This window comes from Tauraco erythrolophus, chromosome 13 (genome assembly GCF_009769465.1).
Source record: "Tauraco erythrolophus isolate bTauEry1 chromosome 13, bTauEry1.pri, whole genome shotgun sequence".
In the NCBI taxonomy this organism is placed as follows: Eukaryota; Metazoa; Chordata; class Aves; order Musophagiformes; family Musophagidae; genus Tauraco; species Tauraco erythrolophus.
In genome coordinates, this window is record NC_141477.1 from 17,155,277 (window position 1) to 17,167,839 (window position 12,563).

A 12,563-nucleotide genomic window follows, 5' to 3' on the forward strand; every position below is an offset into this window, starting at 1 on the left:
CGCCTCGGGACCGCGGGAAGGGCCGTGTGTGTGTGCCGTTGCTTCCAAAATTCCTGCGCACCCCCCAGGGGGGCGCAGGGCTGCGTCCGCAGGCGGAGCTGGGACCGTTCTGCTGGAAACCGGCGGAGTGATTGTGCCCCAGGGGTGTTTTTTGGGGGAGGAGGGGGATAGAGGTCCTTCCCCGTCCCCGGGAGGTTCCCGGCGTTGGACCCCGCCAAATTCACCAGCAGCGCGGCCGGAGCGGCTCAGCGCCTGGCTGGTGTTGGGGGTGCGCTACCCTGTCCCCGTCTTTCCCCATCCCCTTTGTACCCCGATAGCTCCCATCCCACCTCCAGCCCCGCTGCTCCAGCCTGTTCCATCCTTCGCCAAACGTCTCCCTGGCACCTCTCTGACCCCCTGCACTGAGCCCCGGAGCGATTCTGGTGGCACTCCTGGTGGCCATCCCACCGTGGTCACTGGCTCAGTTTTTTACTTCTTGGTGCTCTGGGATCTCTGCTCCGGTGGCGATGCCTGTTGCTGCCTGTGCCCCGTCCCATGGAGGGAGCACTCCCAGGGGACCCAGCAAGCTTCCCGCATCTCCAGCCAAAGAGCTGGGGCAGGTCCTCGACCCCTGTTTTCCATATCATATCTGTAAAATGGGGATAAAAGCATCTTCCCAGCAGGCTTCACAATTGCTTATAAATCACTTTAATGCCCTGGGCTGAGAGGTGCTAAGTGCAAATCATGTAATTATTTCAAGCCAAAGCATATTTCATCAAGTTAAAAGAAACTAATCCTATCTCTGCTTCAAAAAAACCCACACTTTTATTGGATAAGAGCCTAATTACCAGCTTCTCCCAGGAGAAAAGGGAAAGCGTATGCTGACAGCAGTGCAAGAGGCAAGTTACAAATGCCCAGATCAATTAATGGCAAAGAACACATCACCTTTTCCAGAGAAAACAGCGGTTATTTACCTCGCATGAACTAGTGGAGCCCCGTGCTTGCTGCCCGTGACCTGCTGGACATTGAGGCCAGCACTGGCCCCCTCCTGGTCAGTCACCCCCAGTCTGTGCCAGTGATGGAGTGGACAGGTCTCGGCTCCCTCCTCTGCTCTGTGCCAGGGCCAGGCTGTGCGGCAGCACAACTGCTGTGATGGGGTGCCATGTCCTCGGTGAGCTGCTGGTGCCCCACAATTGCCCAGGCCATGTTAAATCCCTGCATCTCATCCCAGCTCCTGAGCTCCGGGCAGGCAAATCTCCGGCCTTGATGCCCCAGCCTGGCTGGGGACAGCCAGCCATGTGCACAGCTGCCTGCGTGGCCCGCGGGCCTGGCTGCGGGCAGGCACCGGTGCTGAGCCAGCCCTGCCTGCGTACCTGGCAGCAGGCGTGCGGCAGCCCTGGCCAACTCGGCGCAGACCGGGGCAGCTGCCAGACCTCTTTCTTTCCCACTGCGCCCATTTATTAGCACAGCCGGTGAGCGGCTTTGAGCCACGCTCAGGAGAGGAAAGGGAGAAACGGTGCTTTGCCTGCTTGGATGGTGCAGTACAGCCCTGTGGAAGCCTGGGATGAACGTTCCCATTCCTCCGGGCAAAGCCCCAGTCTGGGGCAAGGCAGCCTTTCCCCACCGTTGAATGGAGCCAGGATCGCCAGCCCCATTGGAAATGTGCCGAGGAAATGAGCTGGTGGATGGTGCCCGGCTCCTGCTGGGACTGATGGCGTGAAACAAGCCCCAGTGTTCCTCGAGAGCTGCATGGGGTGCAGCTGGGAACGGGCAGCCCTTGCACGCTGCCATCACACCACCGGAGCCGTTCCAGGCACCACTGCACATGCCATGGCAGACAGGGTTTTGCCGGGTTTTGGCGAGGCTGGCCTGACACCAGTGCCCCGTTGCCCCTGCTGCCCCCAGCGCTCCCACCACACCTACTCCCTGCAGCAGTGGGACTCCAGCACAACCCCCCAGCGCCCCTAATGCACCATTTTATGCCCTTAATTCACTGATGGGGGAAAATCTGGTACTCCCCGGCCCTGGTCTGCAGGGTGTCACAGCAAGGTGCCCTCTGCGTCTTGTCTCGGTGGCTGTGGCCAGCTCTTCCAGCCGGGTGGGCGAAGCCAACGCTGCGTGCTCCAAGCTCCTGTCTCAATTCAAAGGGATAAATATAGACCTGCCCCTTGCACTACCCCTTCGCTGCAGAAGAGGTTTTGCAATCATTAACCGCAGCCTCGCCGTGGCTGACAAGCGCATATTGACGGACACATGTGGCCATGGGAAGCCCTAGCGACTCGCTAATGTTTATTAACAGCTGCGCGGTCTCGCCAGGGCAGAGCGCCCGGTTTCCCCATGTAGGGCGCTGGCTGGCATTAATGGGGACTCGGGAGCGGGGCAGGATGCTGCGAGGGTGCTGCAAAGGGCACCAGGTGCCAGGGGGCTTGGGACGGGATCCTGTTGCGTTGAGCTCACTCCGCTTAGGAAAGCAAGTTATTTTTTGATCCGCTCCCGAACACTGAAGTCCTGCGGGGTAGGGAGGGAAAGCAGAGCGGTTCTCCGCAGACAGGCAGAGGTCTTGGTGCGCCTGCGCTCACTTAGCCTTTTTTGGGGTTCCGCAGGGCTGGGGAGGGGGCTGTGCCTGTGGGTCCCCGAGAGCCGGGGCGACATGACACCCACGATGGGGCCGGTGCTGCTGGGCTCAGCCCCGGGCTCCTGCAGTGCTAACGCTCACGTTTCTCTGCATTTCCCACCCAGGGATGGATGAGAACACCAGCGCCGCGGGCACAGAGGGCCAGCACAGAAGCACCCACCAGCAGGCGGTGAGTCTTTTGGGGGCTGCTGGCCACCCTCCGAGAGGCGAGATAGGGGCTGCTGCCGAGGACCTGCTCCGTGGCTGATAAATATAGCTACTTCACTTTAGGAAATGCTGCTTTGCCCCTTAGGGAAAGCATAAGCACTTTGTACTGAGAGGGGAAGGAGCAGCAGGGGGTCTGGCTGGTGGTCCTGGGCAGTGAGGGGGGCTAGGAGGGACAGGGACACCTGGGCATGGGCCACCCTCTGCACAGCTGGCTCTCAGGAGGAGGAACCTGCTGTTGAGAGCTGACATGGTCGAGGCGAGGATGGTGGAAGCCCCTGGACTCCCTTAGAGCACCCATGACCGTCAGCACAGTGTGATCCCACCAGGGATGAACCCCAGCCTTGCTTTGCTGTCCACAGCCACCCCAGCTGCCATGGTGGGCAGCAGCCTGGGGCTGTCCAGTGTCCCAACAGGTCCCACTGTGGCTGTGCCCTCTCCTTGCCCCAGCACACTCCTACCCTGACTCCTGCCGCTCCTCCTGCCCCTTTTCCAGGTGCAAGGGGCTGCTCTGAGACCATCTCTGGTCCTGGGCTGCAAAGATAAAACATCTGGGAGGTGTTGCAATCCAGACCTGATCTAGGTCCCTACCTCAGGGACCTCCGCCAGGGACCTGGCAGTGGGATCATCCTGTCCTGTCTGGCTGCCCCACACAGACCTCCCCGCCCGTGGAGAGAGCCCAGGGTCCCCTCAGCCTTCCCCCGCTGCTACGGAGCCCCTGTGGCCTTTCCCAGCTGTCAGGACGGGACCTTGCACCGAGTGTTGGATACACAGCGTGAGCCAGGAGAGCTGGAAACTTTTCACTCTTTGCAAAAGCCTTTTGCAGGGCAGAGCCATGGCATTCTCTGGGTGACAGCCCATGGGGGGCCGTCCCCATGTCCTGTCCAGCTCCAAGTGCTGGCAGCAGCTCCTGGGTAAGGGCTCTTCATGCAGCCCGTGCGCAGCTGCAGCTGCCGTCAAATCCGAAGGGCTTTTCCCAAAGTGTCGGTGCAGAGTCCCTTCAAGCAGTTGCCGCTACTCTGGCAGTCCGAGAAAATGTTTCCAGAACAGCTGTTTATTTAATGGGGAGAAGAGCAAGAGGAAGGAGAACTCTTTCTTCTTCTCTTCTTCCACCACTTGCTCCTCCACGGGTGTCCTGGCAGCCCCCACACCTCCTCTCCCCTGTCCCTGCCGTCTGCTCATGCTGGGGCTGCCGCTTCCCTGCTCTGAAATCTCTGGGTTCACCAGCCCTGCATGGCACGGGGCCATGGCCATGCAGGAGCTGGCTCAGGAAGGGCTCCAGCCCCGGGTGCAGGACCTGGGCCAAGCATTGCCTGTGCTGTACAGGTGGTCGCGGGCATTTTGCTGGCAGCAGCACTCTGATGCAGGTCTGGTTTCAGAAGAGCCCATTTAACCAGGTCCAATCGGGACCATTGGTGGGATGGTGATGGTTTACAGCCCCCCTGGGTCTGACCCAGGCTCTCCAAGGCATTAATTTGGACTTTGGAGTCAGTACTCTCCCCCTGTTCTCACTCTGAGTAGAGTTTAATCCCCCCCGATTTGAAGCTGTTTCCAAGCCAGACCTTCTGCCAAGCCGTCGGCCGCTTCCCGACTGCCCCGAGGTGACCCACAGGGTGTAAATACCTCACTGTCGGCCCTGGCTCCGACAGGTACTCGTGCCCGGCAGGATTCCATGGCCCTCAGCGCAGACACGGTGCGATCATGCCAATGCAGCTGCTGTGGGACTGCCCTTGCAGTGGGCACGGTGGCCTTGGGGAGACGTGGCCAGGGACGGGTGAGCTTGGCCCTGACCCAGCCAGGAGCGGCTGCATTAAAGCGCGGAGAGGCGACGAACCCATCCAGACCTCAGCGTCACCCCTTTTTCCTGGCGGAATGTGGCCCAGCCCTGCCCTGAGCTCAAAGCGAGGTCTGCACCCTCTCCCACCTTGCTGCCTGCTTTTGGAGACGTAGAACCTGCCCAGGTCCGAGACAGGTTGCGGATGTCTCCTCTCAAGCAAGTCTTGGCCAGGCGCAAGTACAGAGAGATTTGTGTTCCCGTGCTCCAGACAAATGAGTTTTCACCACTGAGGCAAAAAGCAAACTCTCACTGCCTGGGGAGATGCTTTTCCCTGGACTTTAGTGTAATTAGAAAAATAACAACACAGGTATTTCTCCAAAGACTAAACACTTGCTCACACACCAAGAAAAACAAACTGGATGACCTCTTAAATAATGCTGCCTGCCGTCGTCGGTGGTAGCACAGAGAACGTGCACTTGAGCTCAGAGACGTCGCAGAAGCGTGGGAACAACCTCGGCTCTCCCAGCCCACAGGTTTTCTTTGGTCATGTTCATGCAGGTGGTAAAAGATGAGTTTCTGTAAATGCCAGGATGAGGAGACAGCACCGGGTGTGACGGCAGCGACGTACGTGTCATGGAAAAATGGATGCTGGGATCTAAGCGATCTTAAGTCAGAGCAGCCAAAACTGCCTCTCTTTAACTCAAGAGTGATGATGGGAAAATGGAAATTTGAAACATTTCCAGCTATTAAGTGCTTTTGTATTTATTTTTGGCCAATGAGATGTTCAGCTTGCGTGCGGGGGTTGTGTTCTGTGACTCTTCCAGGAAAATAAGCATGAGGAGGAGGTCCAGGATCCCGACAGAGAGGAGGACGAGACCAAGGCAGACATGGGGAGCAAAACCTGGGCAGACCTGGCTGGGGAGTTGAAGACGTTCGTGTGGAACCCGGAGGAGAGAACGTGCCTGGGGAGAACGGCCAAGAGCTGGGGTAGGTCCTTGCTTGAGTCCTGCTTTTGGGGATCGTTGTCTTTTCTGCTTCATGATGAATGCATTTTCTTGTGAATGTCCTTGATAGCTCGACTGACCACCCCTGCCCCACATTTTCAAGGCAGATATTTCTGGACTAATGAGGAGGACAAGCAAAAAACCTTGGGAAGGTTACCCTTGGTCTGAATGTTAATGTTTACTGAGAATACGAAAGCAAAGATTTTGGGCTGCCCAGACCATGTACCGGGAAGAAATTAAGAGCCCGAGTAAGTGTGGGGGCTGCAGGTTGGTCTGCTGCAGCCACACATCCCTGCAGCCACCAGCAACCCGGTATAAGTCAGGAGCCCACGGGGAAGTGGCTTTGGGGACATCAGTGCTGCTGGGGGAAGAGCACCCGAGTCGCGGGGCAGGTGTTTTGGGGAGGGTGCACACTGCGGGGCCGAGCAGCCCTCCTTGCCCACATGCGCCCTGGCTCTGGGGCGGGAAGGGCTGGTCATCGCTGCCACCCTGCAGGTTCCTGGGGCATGACATGGTGCCCGCAGCAGAGCCCACATGTTTTACCGGGGCCGGTGGGCTGGGATGTGCCGGGGAGGGTTTAAGCGCTCTGTCTGTTTTATCTGTATCCATATGGCCTTCAAAAACTACCACTGAGCCTGGAGATGCCCTGGGTTGTCAAGGGCAGCCCATGGCAGTGGGGTGAACACTGCTGCAGGCTCAATCTGAGACCATGGTGCCACGGCACGCGCGACGCTGATCACCTTTTCAGCCCTCGTCGGCTGGCACTGGCAATGTGCTCGCAAGGCCCGCAGCGTGCCCGTGCCCCTGCTCAGCACTTGGTCTCCTGCACAGCCTGCGGTGACAGCTGGGAGAAACAGAGGAAACTGCCCAGGAGCACCAGAGGAGTCTGAAAATCACAAGCAGGAGTTTGGGGCAGGCCTTGAAGTCCACGTTTGGTCCCCCGTGCCCTTTGCTGGCCACGGATGCAGCCAGTTTTGCTGCTCGTATGCTGGATGGGAAGGCGCAGACTGGACTGCAGGAGCAGTAGGGGGGTGACAGTCCTTTGGGACGTGGGTTTGGGTTTCTGGAGGCTGAGAAAAGCCCTGTGGGATTGTCACCACAAATCCAGACAGAAACTCTCTAACACCATTTGTAGCATCAGAAAGCAGGCGTTACTTTATCACGGCGCAGGGTGCGTGGGGGATATCTCCTGCTGGCATGCACCCCTGGTCCCCGGACAGAAACTCAGTTATACACTACAATCATGCACATTCACAACGTATTCATTGTTATTCTCTTAAACAATTGGTTAATTTTCTCTCGCTTTATGTGTAAATTACTTCGCATGCTCGGTCCTCTTCCTCCAAGATGACTTGCCCAGGCTGGTGTGGATGTGGCCCCAGCTGGCTGCTACTGGAAGTTATTTATTTACAGCCTCGGGGAGGGTGCCATGTCCTCCGGCACCCCGAGAGCACCACCATGGTGTTGCTATACGGCCCCACTGCCCTATCAACATACATACCCCCGGCTGCACAGGGAGGTAGGAGAGAGCCATTGAAGCTACTGTAAAAATCAAATTTTCTTTTAAAATGGGAGCATTTGGAGGTGGATGGAGCTGAACTTTCCCACTCTTATCTCATGGGTGAGGAGGAGGGAGTTTGCCTAGCCTGGGGTTGCTCCCCTGTGCTGGCCCTGAAGGTGTTCCCCAGGGATGGGGGCTCAGGGGACTTGTGCTGCCAAAATTCAGGGAGCCAGTTGGCCACAGGGTCAGCACTGGAGACCCCAGCCCCTGGGAAAGGCTGTACCACTGGCTCTGCCAGCGACAATGCTTCTAGCTGCATTGCACAGAATGTAAGAACAGGAACGGTAGCAGCACCATGTCCCAAGCAACGTCGGCTCAGCACCCCAGCAGCAGCTCCAGCCCTGCCAGGCTGGTGCAGAGGCACCATCCCAGCATCATTGTGGCAGGGGTGGGCCTTGTCCCTGCTGTGCCACCAGCTCCGGTGATGGTCCCAACCACTCCGGCTCAGCCCACAGCAGGACATGGCCCCGCAGTGGTTCCCAGCGCCACAGAAGCACGGCAGGAGCGCACATCTGCGTTCCCAGGGCTCCCTCCAAGCTGCCGGCACGTTTCTCCTGGGAAATGTTTGGGTTAGGGCTTCACTTTGCTTGCTGAGCCACGGGGTTTTATTCATAGGCTGTGGCCTCTTGAGACATCCTCAGCCATCAGCCTGGTCCAGAGGAAAAAACAAACCCATTCCCTGGACATCAGGGCTACGGAACAGCCAGCGGTGCCGCAGCCCCCGAGCAATGCCACTCGCTTCAGTCCCAGTGCTGGGGTCTCTGCCACCAGGTAGACACATGGACACGGTCCTGATCCAGCTCTGGGAAGGGCCGTGCAGCAGAAGGTGCACGGAGCCAAACTGCAGCTGCCCTGGCTGGGCAGAGAGCGTGTCTGCACCCAAACCCAGCGGGGTCTATGTGCGGGGAACAGCTGTCAGCTCCCACCTCCACAATGGACTCGGAGCTGCGGAGGCCGCTGTGCTGAGCCCAGCTGTGGGACGCAGCCCTGGGACGTGCTCTGGTTGCCTCCACAGCAACATGCCCTCTCTCTTTTGCAGGCCTGATCTTACTGTTTTACTTCATTTTCTACACGTGCCTGGCAGGAATGTTTGCCTTTTGCATGTACGTGATGCTGCTCACGCTGAGCCCCTACACGCCCACGTACCGGGACCGCGTGTCTCCACCAGGTACGTACCCAGCCAGCCCAGCCTCGGGCACCTCTGCCAGCACTCACCCAGCAAAGCGCTCCCGAAATGGCGTGGCAGGGACCTTGGGTGAAGCCCAGGAGGAGCTGTACGCTCCTGTGGTCAACCATCAAGCAGCCCTCCATAACATGGGGTGTTATCACTTACCTCTGGGTGCTGACGATGCTGCAGGTTCTCCGCAGAGGATCAGGCATCTTAAATAGCCCCATGTGAAGCATTTGTTCTAATTGTACTAATTGTCATTCTAATTATGGTAGTTATTAGGCTAATTATTATCAAGGTAAATGAGCAAGCTTAGGTATTTCATAGGTGATGCCCATTCATTTCAGTTGCTGCCCCTGTATACCTCGTATCTTCAAATGAGAATGCAAATCAAGAGTAGCTTTTATGTATTATTACCTGGGGGAGTCCTGGCAAGATAATGTTCAAGAACTCCTTTCCCTATGACAGAAGCAATATTTTCCCGGTGTTTTTGTGTCGGTGGGGAACACACCCTTGCCCTGCTCCCTGCCCAGAGCTGGCTGCGCAGCAGGAAGTGTTGGGGACCTTCGGCCTCTGTGTGCACCCCTAAGGCCATCTCTTCCCTGCCGCGCTCCTGAGACCCTCCAGGTCTCTCATGTTTCCTGGGATATTTTAATGTGCATGGTGTTCTCTGGGTGCGAAATGGAGGTGATGGATCAGCGGGTAGAGGAGAGAGTTTATTTGTGAGCGGGTGCTGCTGCTCTCGTGCCTGTGCCCAGCCCCAAGCCCGGACACAGTGCAATCAGCCCCAGGAACATGCGCTCCAAGCCTGTGGCCAGTCCACCCATGTCTGCTCTAACAGGGTCCGTTTCCTTCTCCAGGAGTAATGATCCGACCATACTTGAATGGGTTCACCATTGCCTTCAACGTCTCTCAGCCCAGCACGTGGAAACCCTACGTGGACAGCATGCACCACTTCCTGGCCGGTGAGCTCTTAGGCACCCCGGGAGTCATGTCGGCATGCTGTTTGCATCCATGCACACATGCACATGGTGCAGGGGTCTCCTCCTGGGGTGCAAATCAGCTCCCAGCATCTCACGAGTCCCTCTAGAAAGGGAGGCTCATGAGGTGGTCACGGGAGCTTCTGCGGGAGGGAGGCTTGACTTCCCAGGTGGGAGTTTCTAACTCCCTTGAGATGCAGATGTACTCTGAGAGTTCGGGACTGTGCAGGTCTCGAGAAACACTAACAAGTCTCTCGGTCCCCACCAGCTTATGATGACAAAGTTCAAGAGGAGAAGAACATCGAGTGCGTCTCAGGACAGTACTTCATCCAAGGGGGCAACGAAAGCGAGGAGAAGAAGGCCTGCCAGTTCAAGCGCTCACTGCTGCAGAACTGCTCTGGCATCAAGGACCGAACGTTTGGCTACTCTAAAGGCCAGCCCTGCATCCTGCTGAAGATGAACCGGGTACAGAGAAAGCTGGTTGTCCTAATTCCTTCCTTCGGTGCATCTCAGTGTGACAGAGCAAAGACCATGCAGGCACTGAAACTCTTCCACTCCTCAGGCCCAGGGAAAAAGGGAACTAGAATCCTCAAAGCTGCTGGCTCATACCCGCTAGAAAACATAGAAAAGAAACACCACAAAACTTTCTTGATTTGATTTGCTGAGGTCTGAGTGCTTGGAGGGTCTCGTGCCAGGCCCTTGTTTGGGAAGAACTGAGCTACACCTCAGATCCCAGTCTCTTTATAAGGGAAATTTTCATAGAATTGGTTTATTTGAAATCTCCTAATAGCATGGTGGTTCAGTGCACGCTGCTGGGAAAATAAAAGGTAGGGAGTGTTTGAGCTGCGTGGGGAAATGGCTGTATTGCTCCAGGGAGCCTGGGCTCTCTGGATGATCTGCTCTGCCTCTGCTCTCAGGCATGGGCATGAGATGGCAGACCCTGCTTCTCGGGCCATGTATCTCCTGTCCTGAGCAACATGACCAACACGTAGAGGAGCTTAAGCCCTGGAGAAGGGAGGCAGCATCCGCTTGGCACTGCATTTCATACAAGCATGGATGTCCTTTGTTTTTGCAGATCATAGGCTACCGCCCTGGCGCTGGGGTCCCCGTGACCGTGGACTGCAAGGTGCAGGTACTGGGTTTCGTTCGTGCTTGGCAGCGTGGTGCGTAGAAGGCCAAATGTCTCCTGATGGACCCACCGATACCTATCCTCATTTTAGCCCCAAACACTCACAGGACCCAGTGCTGCTGATGCCTCTCGGTGTAAGCGGGGCTGGTCTGCTGAGAAGGACAGAGGCCACCAGTCTCCTGCTTCCCACCCTGGCCCTTGCCCTCTGGCAGAACTCTACTCAGCCCCTGAGGGCAGACCCGCAGGGCTGGGCGCCGCGGTGCCAGCTAGACCCTGGAGCTGGGCAGAAAGAGGCAGGAGCTGCTCCCATCCATCCCCACCCGCTCCACAAGACCCTCGGTCCTGGGGAGCACCCTGCAAGCCAACAGCAATAGGGTGAAGGAAAGGCTCCCACTGCCTGGGCGGCAGCTGGATCATACCCTTAGTGAGCAATAAAGCAGCTGGCGAGCACAAGGAGGGATGGACAGGCAGCCATTTCTGTAACCCTCGCCCGTGCCTCCGTCGCGCCGTTGGCTTCGGCTCGCTGCAGCTGCAGCTGGATCCCACAGCCAACACGCTGCGTGCAGGCAGGCGCAGCGGAGCCCTGACGTGGATTTTGCAAGCCATGTCTGGATTATTGAACGCGGCTCTGAGGGGAGCTGTATTTCATGTCCCACGTGAGATGTGTGTACCTTTATTTTTTTTCCAATCGCAGAAAGGCAACGAGAGCGATCTCAGATCGGTGGCCTTCTACCCTGGCAACGGGACGTTTGATCTCAAGTATTATCCCTACTACGGCAAGCTCACTCACGTAAGTCAGGACTCTGGCATCTTGGTTATGTCTCCTTGGGAAGGAGAGGGCAGGAGCTGCTGCACAGAGTACAGATGTGCTTTCTGGCTATTTTGGGCAGGAGGGAGGCCACGGGCACTGGGATTACTGCGCTCTATTTCTGTCTCTGACAAACTCTGGGAAATCCTTGGGGACTCCAGTCCCTCCTTGCCAGCAATAGGAATGGTTACTTTTCTCATCTGGAGACTAAGACTGGCTTTGCTACCTCCCAGAAAAGGTCTCAACACCAGCGTTTTCCCACGGTGTTAGGGAAGTCAGGGGTTAGGTGACACAAGAGGAAAAGGATGGGGCTTCTGTCAAAGCTATGACAAAACCACTTCAGGCTGGGTGGCTCAAAACAGCAGTCCAACATCGGTGGCTATTTCTGAACATGCATTATTAACCATTTTTACTGAACATGAAAGCACTGCCTGCTCTTCTGCTCCCTCAAAAATTACATCTAAATCTCCCTTCTTTTCAGGTCAACTATACGTCCCCACTGGTGGCGATGCACTTTACAGACGTGAAGAGGAATTATTTGGTCCCTATCCAGTGCAGTCTGAATGGGAAAGGGATTATCAACAACATCAACAGCGACCGCTTCCTGGGTCGAATCATCTTCACGCTCAGCATCGGAAAGTAGCCACCGCGAACACTGGGCACTTAGGTTAAGTCAATCAGAGGCTTTTTCCTTTTTAAAGCATAAAGCCAGCACTTTTTCTGCTAGGAAAAAACAGGTACACGGAGATTTTTGTTAATTTATTTTTTGTTCATAGTTAGGAAACAAATGAGATGTAACGGAGTGTGGAACTACATTTTTTGTGATCCAATGTAAATCATTATTAGTAAAAATTAAAAGTTATATCCTGGGCAGAGAACCTGCAATAGCATTTCAGTCTCAGTTCAAAAAGCTCTGACATCTGAACGCTATTTTCATAAGGTCTTTTATGAGTGACCTCTGTGGAATGCATTTTTCCCAGCTTTAAAATTTAATCTTTACCATAGTTTTACATGCACTTCTCAGGCAAAAGCTAACAAGAGGGTAGTTTATCAGTACTATTCTTGCTAAAACAATAAACACCAGAAATTCTGAACTACACCTTCAGCAACATGTAAAAAGTGAAAATGGCAGATCTCAAAATGCCTCCTAGGATCTTTAGCACTAGGAGCATCTTGAATGCAGCATTTTCCACAGCTTGTTCAGCACACCCAAGGTGCTGGAGCAAGGGCCATGTAGAACTTCACTTGCCCTTGAACCTTTCCAACTGTTTCTTTCTGAAGTGGGAAGATGAATGCATTTCTCCCTCCTCCTCACTCC

The 12,563-nt window shown here is 55.9% G+C and overlaps 1 protein-coding gene across 1 annotated transcript; it reads left to right on the plus strand.

Moving 5' to 3' along the window:
* Window positions 1–2,702: 2,702 nt before the first annotated feature.
* Window positions 2,703–11,888, plus strand: ATP1B4 (ATPase Na+/K+ transporting family member beta 4). The gene is made up of 8 exons (XM_086619771.1): window positions 2,703–2,783; window positions 5,420–5,582; window positions 8,200–8,328; window positions 9,189–9,293; window positions 9,577–9,773; window positions 10,384–10,440; window positions 11,132–11,227; window positions 11,727–11,888. The coding sequence occupies exons 1-8, from the start codon at window positions 2,721–2,723 to the stop codon at window positions 11,886–11,888; spliced, it is 972 nt and encodes a 323-aa protein (XP_086475897.1). The 5' UTR covers window positions 2,703–2,720.
* Window positions 11,889–12,563: the final 675 nt, after the last annotated feature.